The sequence below is a fragment of the Prionailurus bengalensis genome, chromosome A3 (genome assembly GCF_016509475.1).
Source record: "Prionailurus bengalensis isolate Pbe53 chromosome A3, Fcat_Pben_1.1_paternal_pri, whole genome shotgun sequence".
NCBI lineage: Eukaryota > Metazoa > Chordata > Mammalia > Carnivora > Felidae > Prionailurus > Prionailurus bengalensis.
The window spans coordinates 128,896,189-128,922,666 of record NC_057354.1 but is presented as its reverse complement, the minus strand read 5'-3'; the positions used below and the strand labels follow the sequence as shown (position 1 = coordinate 128,922,666).

The 26,478-nt window shown below is 43.2% G+C and overlaps 1 protein-coding gene and 1 long non-coding RNA gene across 2 annotated transcripts in view; one reads left to right on the top strand and one right to left on the bottom strand.

Annotated features, from left to right (window-relative positions):
- Window positions 1–18,979: 18,979 nt before the first annotated feature.
- On the bottom strand, window positions 18,980–24,151 carry LOC122497453. The gene is made up of 2 exons (XR_006301119.1): window positions 22,564–24,151; window positions 18,980–20,875 (listed from the first exon to the last, which is right to left on the bottom strand). It is a non-coding gene; the product is annotated as an uncharacterized LOC122497453 (long non-coding RNA).
- A 199-nt stretch (window positions 24,152–24,350) lies between these two features.
- The window catches only part of DDX1 (DEAD-box helicase 1), a 36,905-nt gene continuing 34,777 nt past the window's right edge, over window positions 24,351–26,478 (top strand). The window contains exon 1 of the mRNA XM_043604499.1: window positions 24,351–24,444. Coding sequence (XP_043460434.1) covers window positions 24,429–24,444 — 16 coding nt within the window. The 5' untranslated portion in view covers window positions 24,351–24,428. The remainder of the gene's footprint in view (window positions 24,445–26,478) is intronic.

Genomic DNA, 26,478 nt, shown 5'->3' with positions numbered 1-26,478 from the left:
AGCCTGTCTCACATTCAAAAGAAACACAAATACTGAACATTTCCTGCAGGAATTAAATTGCACAATATCCATCAAGATGCGTTAGGCAATAATGCAATTAAAAGCCTCAGCTGGGAAGCCTAGGCCTCCCATTTATTTCCAAGTTAAATGACCTTAAAGCCTGCCCTATTTCACCTACCAGCTCCCCTTGCCTCTCATCTCCTCGCCTGCTCCTCCCCCCTCCTCCCACCACCTTCAGCCACAGGGGCCTTTCTCCTTCTGAACACACCAGGCACATTTCCCCTGCAGGGACTTTACATGGGCTGTCCCCTCTATTTAGAAGGTTTTCTCCCAGATATTTGTCTGTGTCTCTCCCTTATTTCTAAGTTTTTGCTCATATGTCACCTTATCTCTGAAGCCTATTCTGATTGCTTGTTTTTAAATTTGCAACCACCTGCTCTGAACTGTAGATCTCCCTTAACCTTCTCTGCTTTTTTTCCGTAACACTTATCACCCAAAACGCTATATACTGTGTTTTATTGTATTTGTTTATTGTCTGTCCCCATTCACTAAAATGTAGACTCCGCCATAACAGAGTGCACTACTATATGCATACAGATGTTAAAATGGAAAAAACTCAGCTTTTCACTTGTGTAGGGGAAATCCAGTTCTTCCCTACTACGTGTGTCTTCCCTGCGAGCCTCCTACTCACACACAACACTTCTGGTTACTAAATGTGCAGAGGTTTTTCCCCACACCATCAAGCAATTCTCAGACCAGCAAAGTCTCCAAGAATTCAACACTATCAAACCAGAGATAGAATCAGATTCCACAGGTTAAGGGCTCAATCTCACAAGACTTACCCCTGTCCAACACACACACACACACACACACACACACACACACACACACACACACTCCCAAACATACACTTCAGATGCCAGTTGCAAGCCCAAGGTATCACCTGTGCTTCTGTGTAAGTACTGCATGCTAACCAATTATGCCATTGGAGCACCTTATCACTTGTGCTTCTGACCAACCAGCTATAGATCAGAGATTCCAAAGACACCTCCCCCACCTCAGGTCCAATTAATTTGCTAGAGCAATTCTCAGAACTCAGGAAAACACCTCGGTTTACCAGATTGTTAAAGCATATGATAAAGGATACAGATGAACAGCCAGATGAAGAGACACATAGGGCGAGATCTCAGAGGGTTCTGAGTGCAGGAGCTTCTGTTCCCCTGGAGTTGGGGTACATCACCGCCCCCCCCCAGTGTGGTTGTATTCATCAGCCTGGAAACTCTCCAATCCCCTGGCTACTGAGATTTTTATAGAGGTTTCCTCATGAGACATGATCAATTATTAATTCAATTCAATTTCCGGCTCCTCTCCTCTCTCTGAAGAATGGAGGATGGGGCCGAAAATTCCAAGTTTCTAATCATAGCTTGGTCTTTCTTGTGACCAGCTGCCATTGAGGAGTCATCCAGGGGCCGACTCAGACTTACTTTCGTTAGAACAAAAGACACTCCTCGTGCTCTTATCACTTAGGAATTTACAAAGTTTTAGGAGCCCTGGATTAGTTTTAGGAGTCAAACACAAATATTAGAACAAGAGATACTCCTAGTATTATCATTTAAGAAATTATAAGGGTGTTAGGAGCTCTGTGCTAGGAACCAGGGGCAGAGATCAATACATGTATTTTCTATCATCTCACACACACTATATACATCCCTGCCACATCCCCCAGAAGATATTAACAGCACCTGGCACAGAGCGCAAGACAAAACACATATTACTTGTTGAATAAATGAAAAACTTCCCCCCAAACCTTTTTTTATATGTTGTTTCCCCCTAAGTACTTTTCTTCAGAGCAGCAGACACCAGACATGTGCATGCAGATGTTGTATGCAATAGAATACAAAGGGGTAGGAGCTCCATTTATTCAGAACACACAGTGAGGGTGGTCCCTGAACTTGCGCGGCCTCGGTCCTGCCCTCTCCCAAGTCTGCACACCAGGGCTATCCACTCCTCCCTATCTAATCCGAGTATTTTGGACAGAGAATGAGATTGCTTTCTGTTTCATCCATGCCCTTCATGACCTCCACCTGATCAAGCACACAAGCAGCCAGGGGGCTCCTGGCCAAGCTGACACAGGTGCTTCCTTCTCAGCTGGTGTGTGAAGAGAACAAGTGCAAACATATCACCAAGAAAATGTGCTTCTTTTGGCATCATCGCACTCTATTAATTGCATTATCCATCGTCACCCCGACCCCACTTGCCCGAGCTTATACAACAGAACAGGAAACATAAGGCCATGCCTAAGTGATCCATGCAAGCCTCTATTCTGAAGAAACAAAGAGCATGGGCTGAAACTACATTATTTGACTGTACATTTAACTCGGAGCAATTTCCAGAGGGGAAATTCCACTCCCAGAGATGCTCTGAGCAGATAGATAGGCAGGTTATGAAGCCCTCTTCATCACTATTTAATATCTGGAAAAGCCCAGGAAAGAGAAGGTGAGGTGACCACTAAAAGGAAAGAAAATGGAAAGAATATGTCCTGTATGTCCTGAGAAGAGCTCCAAGGGTAGAGCATCAGACACTTGGGTGGACAGGAAAGGCAGAGAAGTGATCAAAGTTCAAATCAAAGTTCAGCTGAGTCTAAGGATCAGGATGATTTAAGACAGATGGAGGGCTCAAGCCGAATTGCTAATTGATTTTCAGTAACTGTCTGGTTAGTTGTCCAAACTGAGACACTTTGAGAATGAAAAGATATGATTTTAATAATTCTATTAGGAAAATAGGCATGAAACAGGACTGCCCTGGGCAAACTAAGAGGATGGGCACACTAATTTAGAGCAAGAGAGTTGTGATAGAGTGAAGAGGGTGTGTGCATTTCATAAGTACAGCAAGACTCTTTTCCTGATTCTCTTAGTGTGACTGATGTAGTGACAGCGACCATTCTTTTTTTTTTAATTTTAGTTAACCTATGGTATGGTATTGGTTTCAGTAGAATTCAGTGGTTCATTATTTACATACAACACCCAGTGCTCATCATAACAAGTGCCCTTCTTAATCCCCGTCATCCATCTAGCCCATCCCTCTCCCTCCTCCCTCCATCAAACCTCATTTTGTTCTCCACCTTTAAGAGTCTCTTGTTAGTTTCCCTTCCTTCCCATATGTTTTGTTTCTTAAATTCCTTCCCATATGTTACCCCCCTTCCCATATGTTTTGTTTCTTAAATTCCGCATATGAGTGAAATCATGTGGTATTTGTCTTTCTCTGATTGACTCTTTTCATTTAGCATATAATACATTCTAGCTCCACCCACATTGTTGCAAATAGCAAGATTTCATTCTTTTTGATCGCCGAGTAATATAATATTCCAGTGTGTGTGTGTGTGTGTGTGTGTGTGTGTGTGTGTGTGTGTGTCACCTCCTCTTTATCCATTCGTCAGTCAATGGACATTTAGTCTCTCTCCATAGTTTGGCTATTATTGATAATGCAGCTATATACTGCTATATACATTGGGGTGCATGTACCCCTTTGAATCTGTATTTTTGTATCCTTGAGGTAAATACCTAATAACGCAATTTCTGGATAGGAGGGTAGTTCTATTTTTAGCTTTTTGAGGAACCGCCATACTGTTCTCCAGAACGTCTGCCCAGCTTTTAGCTTTTGGATAATTGTCTCAATTGCTCTCCCTTCACTCAAGTCATGTAATTCTAGTGGGGCTGCCAATCCCCAAACTCTGCCTCTTCAATCCATATCTCAGAGAGCCCCATTCCTCTGACCTCAAGCACTGGGTGGAGAATTCTTCCCTGGGATGGATGGATGGATGGATGGAAGGATTTAAAATGGAAATGGAGGAAAAAGCACCTTTATTTTTTGGACCACAGAGTTTGAAGGACACAAATTGGGAGTTTTAGCAGTCATCTTACCACACACAAAACCCTATCTGCATGCAAAGACAATGAAGCCAATGAGAATGAAAAAAAAAACAGAGAGATAAAGACTTCATTTGATATTAACATGCCTGAAACAAGTGACATCTGTGTACTCCTGTCTTCCTAGCTAAGTGAGCCAGTGCATTCGTCTTAAGTTAATTTGAGTTGAATTTCAACACATTAAAATCACGTCTTTCAACATTTCTACCAACTGAACTTGCAGATTTATCTAATTTAGAATCTATATTTACTATATAGATATCTGCAATGCTGCTTCTGAGTTATTAATAATATATAAATGGTATTACTGCATGAATACATTGATAGTATTCATGGCTTATAAAACTCTCATCCTCATGAAAAACTGAAGCTCAGAGCAATCCTAGATCACAACAGATCCAAAGTTCAAACACACTTCATCAGGTCTTGATCCTGTGCACTTTTCCCCGCACCATAGCACATCACCCAGGGTATAGATGGAGCCCTTAGATGGTTGAAAGTGGAAATGCGTTGTTTTGGATGACAAGTACTAACATGTGGAATGAGAATATTGTCAACCTGTTGTGTCGCTAGGGAAAGTAAATATATTGTGTATTAGACTTTGTTTGCCAAATGCTACCATGATCATCCAACATACTTCTTAATTTAGCTGAGAGTCCAGGCCTGGTTTGAAGATGGTTTCAATCATGAATAAGTTATTCTCAAAGCACATTATGTTTTCCAAATAACTAACACAGATAGTAACTGTGAGCTGCTAAGAAGTAAGATTGAAATAAAAATTGAGACAATTCCAAGATAGGCATTTTAAAAAGAAGCAATCTGATGTTTTTATAAGCCTTTGTTGAGGGGAAGGTAAAAAACAGGAAACAATTGTTCATTCTGAGGTGCCTGGGTAGCTCAGTTGGTTAAGCATCTGACTCAGCTCAGGTCTTGATCTCAGGGTCATGAGGTCAAGCTCTGCATTGGGCGCCACCCTGGATATGAAGCCTACTTAAAAAATTTTTTTTTTCTTTCTTCCTACCCTTACATCATATCATTACACCTCAGATGAACTAAAATATAATTCCCCTTCACTTTGCTGATAGCCATAGACATTTCTACCTTAGAACCAGACAAAAGTTATGTAACAATGTCTTATGTAAAGGAATCATTTTTTTCCTATTAATTTTTCCATGTAGAGCGATCATTAACTGATAGATTCATTTTGTAGTTTCTATTAGCTAAAAAGCCTATTATTCCAAAAGCCATTAACAATTCAGCATTTAACCCTTTATGCTTCTGCATATTAAAAATCAAAGAGATTAATACATCATATGAAGTTGCTTCCATTTTTAATTTGAAATTGCATAGAATTGAATTTAGACACTTAAATGCTAACCTGTAATAGGTGTCATACATTTGTGCTTGACTGAATGGTAAACTAGCTCTTTATGAAGAGAATTGTAGTCATAATAATGAAATAATATTGAGTGCAACTCAAGACATTCTATTTCCTCCAGAAAACTTGCAGAAACCCAGTTTATTCTTCTAAAACTATTCTAAGTCTGCCATAACATCTCTTGGCAGCCAAATAGACATCATAAAGTTCATAAATGGTATCAGGTAAGAAAAACTCTCCAGCCCTTTATTTAAAGATCCTTTACTCCAACTTGCTACACAATTCACACAGGCCATTCCCCCCACCCCCATTTTCCTTGCTCACAAATCATATGGAACAACAACTTGGGAAGAGGCCTTTCAGACCCACATACAGTGACAAACACAAACATAAGCAGCAAGTGTGAGAGGTGAGCAAATAAATTGGTAAAAAAAAAAAAGATACATTAAATGTATTTAATTTAGATAAATTAATTTATATTAGTAAATAAGTCAATATTGACTTACTAGTAAGACAAGCTATTTTCTTTTATTTGGTTTAAAAACAAAGGTAGGGGAGCCTGGGTGGTTCAGTCAATTAAAGCATCTAACTCTTGGTTTCAGCTAAGGTCATGATCTCACAATTTGTGGGATTGAGCCCTGTGTCAGGCTCCTTGTTGACAGCGTGGAGCCTGCTTGGGATTCTCTTTCCATCTCTCTCTGCCCCTCCCCCACCCACACTTTCTCTCTCAAAATAAAGAAACTTTAAAAACAAAGGTAGATGATCTGTAATATACTCAGAAGCATCAAAAAATAAGATAAAGTGATGGATGGATTGAGGCTAAATAAATGGAAAGATGTAATAACACAATTGTGGAAATATTAATGATAGAATCTCAGTGGTAGGAATATGAATGCTCACTGTAAAATTCTTTCAACTTTCTATGTATGAAAACTTTTGTAATAAAAGTTGAGAAACAAGTCTGCAATTTTAGATAGCTCGACCAAGGGAAATGGGAAAAGGAAGTCCGATAAATAGTGTGGTAAAGTTCTTTCCAATTTGGGAGCAGGATTTAATACTAAATAACTTTAGATTTATTATACTAAAATATTAATAATATATTAATTTAATAATATATTAAAATATTATATATTTTCTTAAAAAGTTGGGCACCTGGGTGGTTCAGTCAGGTAAGCATCAGGCTCTTGGCTTTGACTCAGGTCATGGTCTCACGAGTTTGTGGGTTGGAGCCCCACCTCGGGCTCTGCACTGGCAGGGCAGACTCTGCTTGGGATTTCCTCTCTCTGCCCCTCCCCCACTTGCACTGTCTCTGTCTCTCTCAAAATAAGTCAATGAACTTTTAAAAAAATTTAAAAAAAGAAAGAAATAAGACCCATATCTTGCAAACTAGAAAATGGAATAAAGGAAATTTTAAAAACTATCAATTTGAGGCAGGGAAGAACAGAATAGTAAGAAAACATAGACCAGAATAAAGAGAAAATCCTCCCACTTGAATAAAGTGGTACAATAATCATTTAGCTAATGCCACTCACACACACACACATCCATCCACATGTATGCCACGCACACACTACATACTGAGTTCCCATCTCACTTTGTCTCATGAAGAGTAATTTCAGAAGTTTGGGATATCATTTCTTCCCTGATCCATTCATTTGTTTTAATCACATATAGGAAATTTCTCGGTCATCACATCTTCAAATATTGCCTGTTCACCATTGTCATGAGAGCCATGACGGACTTTTATTTTTTTTTTCAATATATGAAATTTATTGTCAAGTTGGTTTCCATACAACACCCAGTGCTCATCCCAACAGGTGCCCTCCTCAATACCCATCACCCACCCTCCCCTCCCTCCCACCCCCATCAACCCTCAGTTTATTCTCAGTTTTTAACAGTCTCTTATGCTTTGGCTCTCTCCCACTCTAACCTCTTTTTTTTTTCCTTCCTCTCCCCCATGGGTTTCTGTTAAGTTTCTCAGGATCCACATAAGAGTGAAAACATATGGTATCTGTCTTTCTCTGTATGGCTTATTTCACTTAGCATCACACTCTCCAGTTCCATCCACGTTGCTACAAAGGGCCAGATTTCATCCATTGTGTACATAAACCACAATTTCTTTATCCATTCATCAGTTGATGGACATGTAGGCTCTTTCCATAATTTGGCTATTGTTGAGAGTGCTGCTATAAACATTGGGGTACAAGTGCCCCTTTGCATCAGCACTCCTGTATCCCTTGGGTAAATTCCTAGCAGTGCTATTGCTGGGTCATAGGGTAGATCTATTTTGAATTTTTTGAGGAACCTCCACACTGTTTTCCAGAGTGGCTGCACCAGTTTGCATTCCCACCAACAGTGCAAGAGGGTTCCCGTTTCTCCACATCCTCTCCAGCATCTATAGTCTCCTGATTTGTTCATTTTGGCCACTCTGACTGGCGTGAGATGATATCTGAGTGTGGTTTTGATTTGTATTTCCCTGATGAGGAGCAACGCTGAACATCTTTTCATGTGCCTGTGGGCCATCCGGATGTCTTCTTTAGAGAAGTGTCTATTCATGTTTTCTGCCCATTTCTTCACTGGATTATTTGTTTTTCGGGTGTGGAGTTTGGTGAGCTCTTTATAGATTTTGGATACTAGCCCTTTGTCCAATATGTCATTTGCAAATATCTTTTCCCATTCTGTTGGTTGCCTTTTAGTTTTGTTGGTTGTTTCCTTTGCTGTGCAGAAGCTTTTTATCTTCATAAGGTCCCAGTAGTTCATTTTTGCTTTTATTTCCCTTGCCTTTGGGGATGTGTCGAGTAAGAGATTGCTACGACTGAGGTCAGAGAGGTCTTTTCCTGCTTTCTCCTCTAAGATTTTGATGGTTTCCTGTCTCACATTCAGGTCCTTTATCCATTTTAAGTTTATTTTTGTGAATGGTGTGAGAAAGTGGTCTAGTTTCAACCTTCTGCATGTTGCTGTCCAGTTCTTCCAGCACCATTTGTTAAAGAGGCTGTCTTTTTTCCATTGGATGTTCTTTCCTGCTTTGTCAAAGATGAGTTGGCCATACATTTGTGGGTCTAGTTCTGGGGTTTCTATTCTATTCCATTGGTCTATGTGCATGATGGACTTTTATAGCCTCTGTTTGTCACAACTTCCCTCTCCCACCTTGTATCTCTTTTTTGTGTTTCTGTTCTGAATTCAGTATAATTTCTATCTCTCATCCAGTCCACTGTAGTTCACTTTCCAGGTTAATCTATGTGTAACCATCCCACCAGGTTTTTAAATTTTTTTACTTATTTTTGAGAGAGAGAGAGAGAGGGAGAGCGACAGAGCATGAGTGGGGGAGGGGCAGAGAGAGGGAGACACAGAATCCCAAGCCATCTCCAGGCTCTGAGCTGTCAGCACAGAGCCTGACATGGGGCTCGAACTCATGAACTGGGAGATCGTGACCTGAGCTGAAGTTGGATGCTTAACTGACTGAGCCACCCAGGCACGCCCCAACCAGGTTTTTAATCTCAATTACTACTGATATCTTATTTCTGGAACTCATTGTCTTTTAAAAATCAAGTATGCTGGCCATTTTGTTAGTTTGTTACTTCTTATGTTCCAAATCCTACCTTTAGAAATACGTCAAAAATAATTTGTATTCTCTACCTGATTTCTAATACCTAAAGTCTTTAAGGACCTTTTTAAAATTTCCTGCTGACTCTTGCTCATGGTGACTTGGTTCTTTATGCATTGTGTGTGTGTGCGTGCATGCGTGTGTGTGTGTGTGTGTGTGTGTGTGTGTGTGTTACTGTTTGCCCATATGCTTTGGAATCCATTCTGTGAGCATTTTCTGAGACCTGGGTTGGATGGTGCCTTCCCCTGGGAAGACTTGCCTTCACTTTTGCAAGGCGCCTGTGGGACTTGGGTCCACTTTAAATTAAGATTCTGAATTATTTCACATGTTACAAATACTGTAAGTTCAGGCCAACTGTGACCACAAATTCTTAAAGGAAACTTTTATATCCACTCAGATTCCAGGCTGAGTGGACAAGTTTGTTTGCTTTATGCCTCTGGTTTAGGAGATTTTATTGTAATAGTGTTGCTAATCACAGGTCATGTAGATGGATGGATACTCCATATCCCCTCCCCTCACGGGCCTGACGCTTTGACCCCAGCTTCTCTATCCCACCACACTTCTATCATCTGCCCTGAAGTCAAAACTCATCCCTAAAGCAGCTGATGACCTCACTGCTTCTTCCACAAATTCTCCTGCCTGTTGCCAAGATTCAGGGTTTCTTCTGCTTTCTGACAAACTCACCCATTTATTTTGTTTATTTATTTTTTATTAAAAAATTTTTTTTAACATTTATTTATTTTTGAGACAGAGAGAGACAGAGCATGAATGGGGGAGGGTCAGAGAGAGAGGGAGACACAGAATCCGAAGCAGGCTCCAGGCCCTGAGCTGTCAGCACAGAGCCTGACATGGGGCTCGAACTCACAAACTGCGAGATCATGACCTGAACCAAAGTCTGATGCTCAGCCGACTGAGCCATCCAGGCACCCCATCACCCATTTATTTTAAAAGTTCTGTTTTTGCTTTTATATTTCAGCTAGCACTCTTGGTGTTTGTAAGTGTCTTTTGGGGTGTCTTGTCTGACAAGTTATCTGAAATGAAACTCTCTGAATGTTACAGAGGGACACACATGGGGGAAAGCATTCTCCCCAGCTTTGCCACAAACAGCCACGTGGCTCAGATGTGCAAACCACATGGAGGGGATCAACAGTGGCTCCAAAGGGAGCCAACTGGCAGCATCTAAAAGAAATGGTGTTGTTTGTCAACATGCATAAGACACCTCTGGGGCTCCCCAGAAGTATCTGGTAGGGGAGTTTACAAAATGGCTGGGGGTCCTACGTCACCAACTGGGGGCAAGACCAGTGAAATTATGGTGTTTCATGTTACGATGATGATTACCATTCATGTCCTCAGTCTGGGGACACCTAGGGAGTCTCAAATAACACCAATAATTCAAGAATTCAAAAGGCAACTACAAAACCAAAATACTATAATTTTTGTGGACAGGAACAATGGCTTTTTAATCTCCATAAACCCAGCTTGAGGGTTGGCCCTGAATACATTTTTCTTGACTGCCTGAATTATTCATGATTGTGTTTGTCACTGTTACGGATTAACCCTTTTTTGCTTAAAAGAGAGACTGCAACTTATTTTCTCCAACAAAATACTAATTTTCTCAAGGAAAAATTCTCTGGATAAATAGCCCTTTTGTGAGCTATAATTTTTTCCCCTATGGTTGTATTGAAATTACGGTCAAGTCCAGTTTATCCTTGAGTTTCCACTAATGAAAACCTACAATGGAGATATTAACCAACAGAACAAGGATTCAATGAAGCTGACGAGAAATTAATAATGTGTTTGGTAGGGCAAAGTATGAACTGAAAATGTAGAAGCTATTACACCAGGATCAGACACTCTCTACAAAGCTAAATTAAACACCGAGGATTAAGAACCATTTGAGGTAGAATTATTAAATGTCTCTCAATTTTAATGATGTTAGCTCTTCAGTGGAATTTCACAGTCAACTGTTTCCTGGAAGTCCTTATCATTTTAGGTTTCTCTTTAAAGAAAAATGTATACCAGATGTTAAACTCTAAAGTTTTTTTTAAGTTTAAATTGTTATATTCTGATACAGACATGAGATTAATGATTTTAAAAAGAAGCTTTCCAACCTAATTAAGTCCTAAAGGAATTAATGAAGAGAAAAATTAAAGGCATTTTAGAGGAGACACAAATCTTTACCAAATTTAGGTCACCAAGTAAGAAAATAGTATGTTAAAATCAAATGTACTGATATGATAGAAATTGCTCTAGAATTAACATTGAATCCAAGAGATAAAACTCAATAGTTTTGTAGAGATAAAACTCAATAGTTTTGTAGTGAATGCACATTTATAGAATGTCATTTCTTCGACCCAGTGGATCTTGTACAATCTTCCAATTCCTTCCCTCCCTCTGGCATAAACTCTAGAGTCTGGAAAACCTCCTTTTGAATCACAGCTCTGTTATGGAATAGTTTTACTATTGCTTTGCACATTTCATTTAATCTATCTGTGGCCTGGTGTCCTAAAGTAGGAAGACCTAACGTAAGGCATTGTTCCCACAAAAATTTTCTCCTTGACCAAACTCTAGATGGGCTCTCTGAGTCTTCTTGACTGAGCCTCAACCTCAGTCTATTAAAATCAGTAGATTCCCAGCACAAATGATCTTGTCAACCACCTTCCCCTGCCATTAAAAGACTTAAACACTAAAAGTTGCTAACAGCTCCAGACACATCCCTAAGATGGTTCTAACCCACCTCTCCCCCACCCCAACGTGCCCGTTTGAGACAGCCGGCCAATGCCTGGGTAGGTCCAGACCATTCTCTCATTCTCTAAAATGAGCTTACAATTGGGAATCCTCCCTCCCATCGTCCCTTTGACACATATATGTAGCTCCTGCAACTCTTTCTCAAGGACCTGAAAGCTTCTCTTTGAAATATAATCCTCAGCAAGGACAGGGCCTCTGTCTCCCAGTCTCTGTGCAAGATAGAATCCTAACTTCTGATAACTGGCCAGCTAACTGACAGATGACCTGATGTGCATCTCCACTGACCAACCTTTGCACTGCCCTGACTTTGCTCAAGCTTCCACCTCTGCCATTCCCTATCCTCTCATTTGCCCTTTAAAATGCCCAACCACTTCTGCATAAGTCGAAGTTTGGTCTGGTTCATGCAGGACCCTCTTCTCTAAGGCAACAGTCTATTACTGATTAAAACCTGTCCTTACCACTTCAGTGCCTGTTTTTATTTTTTTTTTATCTTTGACAGTTTAAGATGTGAGAAGAAATTTAGTAAAATAAAACATAAAATGAAGTAATTAAAATAATAAAGTAGACATCTAAGAATAATGCCATGAAATCAACATGACCGAGCAGGTAAGCTCTAAAAATAACAACAGAAAAATGAATTCTAAAATAATCTTTCTACATATGCGGTCCAGGGATGCCTTCACACATCAAAACGTTTTTATTTTTAATTTTTTTAAAGACTTATTTTGTGAGAGAGAGCATGCATGGGTGCATGCAGGTAGGGAAGAGGAGCAGGGGGGCGGAAACAGAGAGAGGAAGAGAGAGAGAATATTAAGCTGGCTTCATGCTCAGCACGGAGCCTGACAAAGGGCTCAATCCCATGACCCTGGGATCATGACCTGAGCCCAAACCAAGAGCTGGATGTTCAATGGACTGAGCCACCCAGTCGCCCCCATCAAAATGTTTTTATTTGGGGCGCCTGGGTGGCACAGTCGGTTAAGCGTCCGACTTCAGCCAGGTCACGATCTCGTGGTCCGTGAGTTCGAGCCCTGCATCGGGCTCTGGGCTGATGGCTCAGAGCCTGGAGCCTGTTTCCGATTCTGTGTCTCCCTCTCTTTCTGCCCCTCCCCCATTCATGCTCTGTCTCTCTCTGTCCCAAAAATAAATAAACGTTGAAAAAAAATTTAAAAAAATGTTTTTATTTATTATTATTATTATTATATGAAATTTATTGTCAAATTGGCTTCCATACAACACCCAGTGCTCATCCCAACAGGTGCCCTCCTCAATGCCCACCACCCACTTTCCCCTCCCTCTCACCCCCCCATTAACCCTCAGTTTATTCTCAGTTTGTAAGAGTCTCTTATGGTTCATCTCCCTCCTTCTCTAACTTCTTTTTTCCCCTTCCCCTCGCCCATGGTCTTTTGTTAAGTTTCTCAGGATCCACATAAGAGTGAAAACATATGGTATCTGTCTTTCTCTGTAGGACTTATTTCACTTAGCATAACACTCTCCAGTTCTATCCACGTTGCTACCAAAGGCCAAATTTCATTCTTTCTCATTGCCACATAGAATTCCATTGTGTATATAAAACACAATTTCTATATCCATTCATCAGTTGATGGACATTTAGTCTCTTTCCATAATTTGGCTATTGTTGAAAGTGCTGCTATAAACGTTGGGGTACAAGTGCCCCTATGCATCAGTACTCCTGTATCCCTTGGGTAAACTCCTAGCAGTGCTATTGCTGGGTCATAGGGTAAATCTATTTTTAATTTTTTGAGGAATCTCCACACTGTTTTCCAGAGCGGCTGCACCAGTTTGCATTCCCACCAACAGTGCAAGAGGGTTCCCGTTTCTCCACATCCTCACCATCATCTATAGTCTCCTGATTTGTTCATTTTGGCCACTCTGACTGGCGTGAGGTGATATCTGAGTGTGGTTTTGATTTGTATTTCCCTGATGAGGAGTGACGTTGAGCATCTTTTCATGTACCTGTTGGCCATCTGGATGTCTTCTTTAGAGAAGTGTGTATTCATGTTTTCTGCCCATTTCTTCACTGGATTACTTGTTTTTCGGGTGTGGAGTTTGGTGAGCTCTTTATAGATTTTGGATACTGGCCCTTTGTCTGATATATCATTTGCAAATATCTTCTCCCATTCTGTCGGTTACCTTTTAGTTTTGTTGATTGTTTCCTTTGCTGTGCAGAAGATTTTTATCTTGATGAGATCCCAATAGTTCATTTTTGTTTTTAATTCCCTTGCCTTTGGGGATGTGTCAAGTAAGAAATTGTTGAGGCTGAGTTCAGAGAGGTTTTTTCCTGCTTTCTCTTCCAGGGTTTTGATGGTTTCCTGTCTCACATTCAGGTCCTTCATCCATTTTGAGTTTATTTTTGTGAATGGTGTAAGAAAGTGGTCCAGTTTCATTCTTCTGAATGTTGCTGTCCAGTTCTTCCAGCACCATTTGCTGAAGAGACTATCTTTTTTCCATTGGATACTCTTTCCTGCTTTGTCAAAGATTAGTTGGCCATACTTTTGTGGGTCCAATTCTGGAGTCTCTATTCTATTCCATTATTGTTAAAATATCAATACTACCCAAAGCAATCTACACATTCAATGCAATCCCAATCAAAATTGCACCAGCATTCTTCTTGAAACTGGAACAAGCAATCCTAAAATTTGTATGGAACCACAAAAGACCCCGAATAGCCAAAGTAATATTGAAGAAGAAGACCGAAGCAGGAGGCATCACAATCCCAGACTTTAGCCTCTACTATAAAGCTGTAATCAAGACAGCATGGTTTTGGCACAAAACAGACACACAGACCAATGGAATAGAATAGAGACTCAAATTGTTTTTAAATGCACATTCCTGGACTACATTTCAAATGTGAGCAATCAAAATCCTTGATGGCTGGACCCAGGAATCTGCAGTTGAAAGAGCTCCCCGGAGTAATTCTGATCTACTTAAGTTTGGAGATCAGTGGTCTAATTGATTAAGTAGAAATGTACAGGTGAAAACTTTCTTCTAAACGAGCAGATAGGGCATAGTACATATTCTGTTGGCCTTAGCACTTATTAGGTAAGATATCTCATATAAAACTGGGGGTGGAGGGAGGGGTGAAAAGGGATCAGGTATGGAATTATGCCCATTTTCAATCAGAACCTCAAAGCACCTCAAGTCTTCCAGTCCTTCCATGGGGGGATACGGTCCCTTGGATAAATGCATGAAGCGTATATGTCCCCTCTTCTTGAATCTGCACTGGGTCTATGCATGACTGTTCTTACATCAGAGCCCAGACTTCAGGGCCTAGCAGCTTGTTTCCTTCCTCTTAGACTCTGGAGCTGCCAAGAAGTCCCTGCTAGGCTACTGGAGAGAGAGGCCCAGCAGAGAAGCTCCAAAGTGAAGTGACTGGCAGCATCCCAAGGAATGGACTTATTCATCACCTTGCTGCCCCTCCTGTAATCTTCTTTCTCAGCTGTTGCTAACACCATTCACCCAGCGATCCCCACTAGAAACAGAGCGGTGCCAATGCCTTCCTTCCTCTCTCATTTATTCCTCTTCCTCTACCTACCGCCCTCTACCTGCCCCCAGTCAAATCCAACTCTGCCAGGTTAATGATATTGCCCCTACCCGTCCCTTCCTGTCTGACATTCTTTCGTTGTCCTGGTTCAAGTTTCAGTTACAACTTACATGTGCTACTGTGATAACCTATTAGTGGTTTACCTCCACGAATGCATTCTTCACAAAACCACCAGAAAGAGTTATAGAAAATAAAAATCTGATCAGATCACTCTCTTGCTTGCTTAAAATCTGCTTCATCCACAACAGTGGTTCTCAAATGGTAGTTCCCAGACCAGCAACATCGGCATCATTTGGGAACTTGTGAGAAATGCAAATGATAGGTCTGCTAACCTCAGACCTACCGAAATCAGAAACTCTGAGGGAGGAGGGCCCCGTGTCTGCATTTTAGCCAGTCCCACAGGCGATTCTGATGCACAGGGAGGGCTGGGAAACACTAATTTACCGTATTAAACCAATCTTCTTCATTTGATATACGCAGTCCTCCCTGATCCAGTCTAGGTCCAAATGCTTTAGGCTTCTTTGTATCCATTTTATGATTTGTACTTGACATCTAAAGAATGGAGAAATAGTAGTTATTTTCCGGTGTAGGAGCTCATCTCCAAAACTGTCCTCCTAAAATCCCAGCCTCCTTTTTTCTAGCCCTTTGTAGCTCGTCCATGTAACCAGTAGGATGTTGTGGCAATGATGGCATGAGGCACAAGGCAGGGAAACAGGGAGTGGGTAGTCGAAGAACGTAGTTGCAAATAATAGCTATGACCACATGACCAGTTTCAGAACTGTGGACTACAACTGCCATGAGTATTTCTCCCTTATTTTGTTATGAGTGTGTGTATGCTATATATATGCACACACTAAGCTAATATCTTTATGTCCTTTCCTCTCTTATCCCTTTGTCATGTAACATAAGATGTACTTACTTCATGTCATAGTATTTAAGAATTGCTAACTTTACATCACGATATTCAAATTACATGATATCAAGAAGAGTAAACGTCATGTAAGGACTTTGCATCCTCACCTGGGGAAAGGGTCAGTGAGTTATCAATAGTTATACACAGGACGGTTGTGCCATGTTAGGCGGGAGCATGACCTTGTCATTGTCTTAGGAGATTAAGCATAGTTTAAGAAGATATATATGGGTGCCAAGTTGACAAGGTGGATTTGCGATGCTTAACGTTATGCGTCAACTGGTCTGGGTAAGGTTGGGCCTCATCCAAACAGTGGAAGGCCTTGACAGAACACGATGCTGACCTCCCTCAAGCAAGAGGAAATTTTGCCAGCAGACAACCTTCAGACCCGAACTACATTATCAGCAATTCCTGGTTCTCCAGGCTGATAACCCATCCTTGTAGATTTTGAATTTGCCAGCCTCTGTAATTGCATGAGTCAATTTCTTAAATCTCTTTCTTCATATATACACATTCTATTGGTTTGTTCTCTGGAGAACTCTGACTAATACATGGTCACACAAATTTATACCCTGTCCCACGTGCTTTTCTTGTAATGAAATGTTGCCACTCATACTTCAAATGCTACTATCTAGAATCCCCTTGAACGTGGACAGACCTTTGTAAATGCCCCAATTAACAGAATGGGGAGGAAGGGATACCGCTCAACTTCGGGAGCTTGGTCATTAAGGATTACCTGGTCCTTGGGATGCTGCCTTTGGAATAGAACCATTATGCTGTGAGGAAGTCCACATGGAGAGGCCACTGCTGGCCAACAGCCCCAGCCAGGGTGTCAGTGACATGAGAGCATCAATTAGGGTGTGTGAGTGAAGGAACCTTCAAGTGATCCCAACACCTACTCTTTGAGTCTCTCAGTTGAGTCGACAGATATTGAAGAACAGAGGTAAGCCATTCCTGCTGTGCCCTGCACAGGCTTCTCACCCACAAAATCTATGAGCATCATAAATGGATATTTTATGCCACCACATTTTGGAGTAATTTGTTATGCAGCCAAAGTAACTGGAACATCACTATTCAGAGCTATGCTTGAAGCAGCCTCCGTGAATTCCCAGTCCCATTATTGTAACATCATAGGAACCTATGTCCAGGTAGTATAAATTTCCATATTCAGAATTATTTTCTCCAGGCATTTTGAAGAATTCTTGGCCATCTTTCTTATTGGCCCTGCTTTTTGTTTTTTCAATATAGAAAGTTGTGTTGTTTCAGCCAAGTTTAAATAAAAATCACAGACCTTATTAACAAGAAAACCTGTGATCGGTTTCAGAGACAGGAAGGAGGTACACGGAAGTGAGGACACTAGGAAGGAGGCTAAGAAAGCAAGCCTGAAGCCTGTGTGCAGATGCAAGGATGGCTCTCTTCCGTAGGTAATGGAACTCAGGGGTCCTAGCAGATTCTGGGCATCTGGACTCAGAACATTTTTCTGGTGCATAGTCTGTTCTTAAACACCCACAACCTCCAGGCCATGTTCTCTTGCTCAGGCTCCAAGTACAGCGCTATCTCCCCAAGAGCCATCGGCATCACTCACCGGGGCTGATGAGCACTCAAGATGGCGGGCATGGGAGAGAGAGTAACATTCATGCCTGCCGGCCAGTCAGCACCCAACCATAAATCATGTCCTTGCCTGGCTTGCTTATAATGAGACCGGCACAGTTAGTGAGATCTCTTTTTCTGTTTTACAGTCCCTCTGAAACTCATCTGGGTTGTCCTTTGTCTCCCTCTCCTCATATATCTGGAGTGATGGACTTTATGGCCACTTCTTCAGGGGATAGAGAATTATAGATCTCTGGATTTATGTCTGTTTGCCAGGCCCCCTCTGGTCTCTGCACCATAAGGTGAATGCTGGGGCAGCGAGAATGATGTTGCATTCTAATAGATCTGGACCAGTTTCTGACAGCTTATTTTGACAAAAGCATAAAAATTCAATGATTGTTGCTTGGCTTAGAAGCTGCAGGAAATTCAGAAGGAAAAAAAGAGGATGTTTAAATGTGAACCTCCCTTTCTCCAAACTGCTTTCTGAGTCAGGAAAATTGAGAAAAACCAGGTAAGCTAAGCCAACAAATTTAATGACAACAATGGCTGGTCTAGAAGGAACATGATTTATCCCAGAGGATGCTGTAAAAACATACTGTTTCCTGATTTTGAGGGATTACCACCTGCTACGTGAACAAATCAGAGGTCTGTTAGGGAAGCAAGGGGCGGGGGGGTGGTAGCTGGCCTCGAAGATGGCCCCCAAATGATCCTTATCTAACTGGTATTCACACCTCTGTGTGTTTCTACACTGAATAGGCCTTTGTGACCAATAAGCTATTGCAGAAGTGACTGTGTGGTTTTGATGGCCAGCCCATGAAAGATATCACTCACTCTGCCTTGTTCTCTAGGACCACTTGTTCTGGTGACAAGGGAGTGGGGTTGGCGGGGTACCAGCAGCCATATCATGAGAACTTTCAAGCAGCTGAGGAAGAGGTCTATGTGGAGAAGAACAGAAGCCTCCTGCTAGCTGCCACACAGTCATGACAGCAAGCCACCTTTATAAGCTGAGCCTCCCTCCCTAGCCCCAGATGACGGCAGTCCCGGCCAGCAGACCGACTTCAACAGCCTGAATGACTCCCAGTGGAAGTACTCAGCCATGCTGCTCCTGAAGTCCTGTCCCACAGAAACTGTGAGTGACAATAAATGTTTACTGGTTTAAGTCACTAGATTGTGGGGCAATTTGGTTTGCAGCAAGAGATACCTAACGGGGATATATAAATTGGGATTAGATTTGGCTGTGTGGGACAAAGAACCCAAAACAAACAAGATAGATGTTTATTTCTCCCCCATGTAAGAAATCTAGAGTCACAGTTTTGGCTAGTATGGTGCTCCTCACAAGGAACCCAAGCCACTTCTCTCCTTTTGTCCTGCCATACTCCGTATATGGCTCTCTTTTCGTGGTTCAGTTTGGCTGCTCAAACTCCAGGCCAGCCAACAGGAACGAGGAGGAGGAAGAAGGATCTACGACCTCCCTTAAGGACGCTTTTGCGTATATGCCATTGGCCAGAACACAGGCCAGTCCCAGGGAGGCTGGGAAGTCCTTATTCTGGGCAGCCAGATGTCCACCTAAGAGTCAGAAATTTAAGAAAAAAAAAGAAATAAACCTCAGGGCAAACTAGCAGTATTTGCTAGCTAGGGATTGGCGTTAAACAGGATTTGCTGCTAGGTGGTAGCTTAGCTAAGTCTCCGTAATAACCAGGAGTGTGCCAGGAAGATAGGTGTGGTTATGCCACCGATGTCCTCAAACTCTTTGCCAATTACTGCATCAAAAGAAGGGGCTTATTTCCCCTTTCTATGAGTCTAGGTTGGTCATGTGATTTGTGTTGACCAATAGAATTTGACAAAAGTGACATTTACTATTTCCCAGGCCGATTTACGAAATATGCAACATCTGCTTTCTATTTTTAGAACACATCCTCTGGGAACCCCACTGGCACCTGAGAAGTCTTTCTTCCCTGGGACTAACTTTGCTGTGAGAAGATCCAAGGTGGCCTGTGGAGAGAGTGAGTCCATGTATAGGAGCACTGTGGCCTCACACATGGCTGTGAAGTCTTCTCAGATCTTCCAGCCCAGCCAGACTCTAGCTGATGGCATGCGAGTGAATGACCCCAGGTCGTGCCACTGGAGCAGAAGGACCAGCCAGCTAAGCCTTGCCCCAACTCCTGACTCACAGAATCATGAGCAAATAAACTGGTTGTTGTATGAGTTTTGGAGTGGATGTTACACAGCAACAGATAACTGAAACTTAAAAGGAAAGGCTCTTCTAAGGAGAGGAAACAACGTAAGAAAATACACAACGGTAAGAGGCAATCTGGTGTATGCAAGGAATCCTACATAATTTATTACACTAGAGGGTGAAATGACCCCAGGTAATAAGCCAGAAGTAAGCAGGAGGCTGGGCATGGAGGGTTTGGTGTGTGGCATCCTAAGAAGAGTGGGTGCGGGAGCCTTAACAACTATGAGCTGTATCAGAGGAAAGGGAGCTTCCTGGTGAAGGTTGGTCACATCAGGTTTACTGAGAGTGGGATTCAGGATCCGAGCCAAGTACTCTGGAGTCCTCCCCTCTCCGTGGGGATGTGAAGGCAAACTCCCTGGGTACCATTTGAAGAGGAAGAAGCTTGTGGTTTCTTGTGTGGAATGATGGGTGGGTTTGTATCATATGAGGAAGGACTTGGGTTTATATAGTGAATTTATCGCCTTATCTGATCAACTTCTTTTACATTAAAACAACTTCTCTCCCTTATTGCTTCCTTCTTCTTGGAGGCTGGATCCTTAGGAACTAGGCAGCTTGTTTATCTTTATCAAGAGCCAGAATGGAGTCTGGGAGGGGGATGGGTGCCAATGAAAGGACAAAGTAAACTATCTGATCTGACTTCTATTTCCTAGCCTGGTTTCAGGGTGGCTTCCTCCACCATGTACGACACATTTCATTCTTATTTTTGGTTGTAAGGAAATGACCATACATTCAAACATTGTTTTCGATGGTGCCTTCACGATCCAGGCCAAAATGTCTCCTCCTTCTTAGAGTCACTGTTGGTTGCTTATCGCTGTATTCTAGATCACTTGAAAAAAATTTCTGAAGGATTCATTACACGAAATCCATCCCGATGAATGCTTCATCTCCGTTCTTTTCTGCACCAGTTAGGAATGTGTTGGGCTGCAAACCAGAGAGAATTATCAGTGGCTTAACCACATAAGGCATTCTCAAACCACAAGAGGTCTAGAGGTAGACGGATCTGGGCTGGCAACTTGTATTACATTGTCACCAAGGATCCAATCTTCTCCCGTTTCATATTTCAATAGCCATAGCACGAAGCTTCCAACTTCATGACGCATTGCCGCCTGTACAAGTCCCGTGTCCATGTGCCAGGAGGAAGAAGGTCACATGCCAGTCTGGATATTCTGTTTTAAAGAGTCCTTAAGTGGGGTTTCCACTTACACCTTTCCAGGTGGAACTGGGGCTCACGGATCTCTCTCTCTACAAAGGAGTCTGCAAAGTGATTGTTTTGTTTTGTTTTGTTTTTCCCAGTCTGTATAACACAGAAAGGGAAGGAGGAAGAGGACAGCGTATGGCTTTTGGGTGGCCAGTCTACAGAGTCCTTCCCTGGGCCCCTGCTCTTTATGCTGTCCATGAGAAAGACATTATTTCTCATGTCTGTCTTACTTGCAAAATCAACCACGTGTTTTCCCGTGGAGAAGAATAGCTTACTTGAAAACACACAGCACAATCTTTCTGGGTGCATGGGTAATGTAGTAACATTCCACCATAACATGATTAGCACGGTCATGTTACATAATACCCAAGTACATAGAATGTGGGGTTCTATGTAAGGTTATAGAAATAAATCCCCAGGGGGTGGGGGGCAGTCCCAGCTGGTAGTTTTAAATCCAGTGCAAACTTTACTAGGCTTAGCTGCAGTTTGGGGCCACCTAGTGGTGGCTGTCCTCCCGCCTAATTATCTCCTGGTAGCTGGATTTCTGGAAGTAGGCCGGGATTCTAGCACTGTTTCCTAATAGTAGGCCTCCATTTTATCAGATTGTTCTGGGAAGGGTAGACCAGCAGGATGCTGGACTGGGAGCACCCATCCTCTATTTCTTGGTTTAGTGAAGGAATTGCCTGCCACTTCTTTGCCTGGCCTTGTCCTTACCTGCCAAGGTGGGTAGCCAATCACATTTTATCCTAACTCACATTATTGAGGGTATTACCACACGCAAACACACACACACACACACACACACACGCACGGTATTTATTAAAATTGTATATTAAATGAGATAAACTTGATAAGGCATAAGGAGAAAACATCATTCATCACCTTGAAACTCTCTCCATGGGCTCTTTTCCTGACCTAGGTAGATGCCTCTGGCATCTTCTAAAGCTTTTCTGGTTACTCTCAAATAATGAAAAGTTGTCTGGTTACTTTCATCACAATTGTAGCCTCATTTCTGTAATTAAACTATCAAGGCCAGGGGCACCTGGGTGGCTCAGTTGGTCAAGCATTCTGACTTCTGCTCAGGTCATGATCTCACGGTTTGTGAGTCTGAGCCCTGTGTCGGGCTCTGTGCTGACAGCTCAGAGCCTGGAGCCTGCTTCGCATTCGGTGTCTCCCTCTCTCTCTGCCCCTCCCCCCTCCCCCCCCAAAAGAAATAAACATTAAAAAATTTTAACTATCAAGTCCAGTGTCATGATCAAAATTCACAACTTTAACCCAAATTATAGCTTCCTTCCTCCCCGGTTGGCCATAGGGTGGAGTGTGGTCAGTCTCTGCTCTCCCCTCTCCCATTAGCTGTTGTTTCTGGTGTCTGGTGAGAGATAAAGTCATGTGTGGTGGTGAAGGTACCTACCTCCATCCGGCTGGTGTCATAGTGATCTGGTTCTGGTGCTTTCTGATTTTTTTCTCGGAGGGGGTACTTTCTAAAGGTGTTTTGGAGATTCTTTTGCTGGTATCTTCCAGGTCTAACTCACATAAGGCAGGTGATCTCTCTCCTCTGGTTAGAAGATTAGTACAACAGGGTTCTTTGGGAGTCCCTCTGCTGTGTCTTTTAGCTTCTCCAGGCAGCTCTCTTGAGCACATTGCCTTTAAAGATAGCTTCAAGTCTATTCCCAGAGGTCCGGTTGGCCCTTGGGAGAAAAATCTTATGTGTTTCTGCCTCAGGTGTTAGAAATGTGGCCCGCTCCCTCAGCAGCCTGGTCTTCCGCTTTGTCCTTTGCTGCCACATCTTCTCACAGCATGCTTTATGCTTCCCAAACCCCAGAGATGAAAAGGTCTCTGAGTAGTGCCCGGAAAAATACTTTCACTCTTGAGAGAGGAAAAATGCCATAGGGTGTCAACGGTTGTCTTCAGAGAGACCTTTTTTCTTATACCTTCAATCGTCTCATACATATTAGGTAGGGAATGGCTAAAGGACCAAAAAGCAGATTTCAGATTTCCCTTTTGCAAATGCTGCATGATATGGGAACTTCTGTCTGTCTTTGGAATGTGGCATCTATTCAGAATTGCCACACTGCATAACTCTCAGGGGTATCATTTGTAGAAATGTATATAAAACGTATGACAGCATAGAATATAAGGGAAATGGTGCCCCCTGGAGGTGTGAAGCTGCAGGCCTGAATGTATTGTCCCTGGCTGTTGGAGCTTCAAGAGAGTCCCGTTACATGTAACAGTAATAAAGCTAACACTTATATATTGTTACATGTGCTATGCTTTACCTACTTAATTCTCCCAACAATCCTGTAAGACAGGGACAATTATTCATGGATAGTTTACAGATGAGTAAACTGAAGCCCAGACTTGCTAAGGTTACACAGATTACTCAAGGAAGTAGGGATCCTGAAGCTGGACGTCTAACTCCACCCATACATCTTGCCTGAGGGGTTTCCTTTTCTCCAGGTCGTTCTGTGACCAGCTAAAGATGGTCCAGCATGCACCCTGGAGTTAAGCAGATGTGGCTCGGATCCCCCGCTGCCGTTTCGTAGCTGCAGGTGGCTTTACGTGAGTTACTTAACTTCCCTGAATCTCTGTGTCCTCATCGAAAGATACTGATACTTCCTGTGCGTAGAGGGAGGATTAAACATTGATCTACTTTTCCCATCTCTCTGCAAAGAGAAAGGAGTCAAAACTGTATGGAAGTCAAATAAACTTGATATCATCAGTACTACATCAAACAACAAAATGGACGTTGGGAAACCTAAATCAAAAGTATTACGTGAATGCCTACTGGGTGCAGACCCTCACTGGTATAGGTTTTGCGGGCAATGAGCGCAGCGCATCCTTCCCATCGTTCACACACCACAAGGCCCTGCTTTTTCAGAAGTCGGGGTGCTGAGTGAGGCAGCGGAGAGGGCAACGTCTTACCCCCTGATCATCCAGGACCATTGTGTGACCTTCATCACATAACGTCTGCTTCCTCACATGTGGAAAAGTGGTCCTGATGACACATGGCATGCTCTAAACAGCAGATAACTATTAGCGTGGCTAATGACGACGGGTCCTGGCTACCTACGCAAGGCGAGGTCCGGCTGAACCTGGTCAACGCGCTGCGGGGTCCAGGCCGGGCCTTCCTTTCGGCCGGAACCATTCTCCCCGGCCTGAGGTCCTACCCGGACTGGGAAAGCTGCAGGCCGAGGGCCGGAAGCGCGCGCTGCCAAGGCGAAGCGTGTCAGTGCGGAGGGAGGGAGAGCGAGCGGAGCCGCGCGGGACGGGGCGAAGATGGCGGCCTTTTCTGGTGCGTCTTTGGAGCGGGGGCTGGTGCGGGCGGCTCCCTCCACGCCGCGGCGCCGGCAAGCGGGCGGGAAGCCACTGGGGCGGTGGGGGCGGTGGGGGCGATGGGGGCGGTGGGGACAAGTGCGGCGCGCTCCGGGAGGGAGCTGTCCGCAGCGGTCCCCGAACTGCGGGGGGACCAGTGGCGGCCTCCGCCTCGGTGTTGGCGAGTGCCTTTCTCTGCAGGTGCTGCCCGCCGGGCCTCCCCCTGCACCCTCTCGCCTTTCTCCCCCGCCGTCGGCCGGCCTGCCCGGGCACCCGCGGCAGCGAAAACGACGCGGCGGCGTAGCGCTAGGCCTCCGGCCTGTCGTACGTGGCAGTGGCGCTCGGGAGCCCTCTTCTGCCCGCGCCGGTTCCGGGCCTGGCCAGGCCGAGAAGCAGCGGGGCGTGGGGAAGGGTCAGTCGGAAATGCCCGTCCTGCCTCTGTCCAGTCTTTTCAGGCCTTCCTAAAACGAAAAGTCGCAGGCACACCTCTGATCATTATTTGTTGCCAAACGCTGATGTAGCAACATTAACGTTCTATGTTGAAGCATATTCGCAGACACACCAGCCCCGCATACATTTTGGAAACTCATTTGTTCTTAGTTCGCGGTACGATGCCCTCCTGTATTCCAAACAGTGATTTGAGGTGGCTGATCTAACCCCAAAGTTGTCGCTTTCCCGTCTTCTCTGTCCTCCTTTTTACATCCAGTTTTACGAAGCTGCCATAAGCCTTATGTATACCAAAGGTGGCGAATTTATGTAGCCATATACGTATCAAGTGAGGCCTACTGTCTTTTAATGCACTTAACCTATGAAGATGACTTCAGATACAACACAGTACTGTACTTTCTTCGGCTTACACCTACAGGAAGATTAGGAATTCCACGCCTTTAGTCACGAGAGGCGATTTCTGATTTGTTTTAGTTGCATCTTATAATAGGAGGCAAGGGAAAATGTACTTAGACCGGTAGCTGTTTTTCTTCGCCCAACTGTCCTAGAACAAGATGTTAGCACCAAGGTGCGCAGAGCAGTTTCAGATTGTCATTTTATTAGGTTCACTTCTTTGGGAGTCCTGCGCAAATTTCAGTGATGTTAGGGTGAAGGACTAGAAGAGTGTGTGATATGAAATAAAGACAAGTAGGATTACAGAACATGAATATTCCTATTTTTCCCTTAAATATTTAAGCGTTACATTTATAGAAAACGTGGTTTCGAAGCAAACATGCAGAGAACATGACCAGAATGAAACACGCAGTTGTCCGGGGTTACCCGGCCCAGGTCATGATCTCAGGGTTGATGAGTTTGAGCCTCCTTATCCTGCTCTGCACTGATGGTGTGGAGCCTGCTTGGGATTCTCCCCCTCGCTCCCTCTGCCCCTCCCCTGCTCCCTCTTGCTCTCTCTCTCTCAAAAAGTAGATAAGCTGATGGGGTGCCTGGGTGGCGCAGTCAGTTAAGCCTCCGACTTCAGCCAGGTCACGATCTCGCGGTCCGTGAGTTCGAGCCCCGCGTCGGGCTGTGGGCTGATGGCTCAGAGCCTGGAGCCTGTTTCTGATTCTGTGTCTCCCTCTCTCTCTGCCCCTCCCCCGTTCATGCTCTGTCTCTCTCTGTCCCAAAAATAAATAAACGTTGAAAAAAAAATTTTTTTTTAAAAAGTAGATAAGCTGAAAAAAAAAAAAAAGAAAGTTTGGAACTTGCTGAAAGCAGTCTCTGGTTACTACTTGTGTAACAATTTCACCGGCAGCCTCAGCTTGCAGTATACTGAGTGCAGCGTATTTAAGACTGTCTCCTTTTTTCTAGCAGTTTGCATTTTAGAGAGAATACAGCTAGACCCTAATGGGAACAATTCTTAGGAAGGTCTGCTTGGGTATACAGCTTTAGATCTTGATTCCTTTTTTGATTTGTGGATTTTCCTGGGGAGATTTAGAGGTAGGAGAACCTTTTTTGGAAACAATTTTCCTACTTTCCCATGTCATTAGTACTTATATGAACTAGTTTACTATGTGCTAAAATTTTAGTG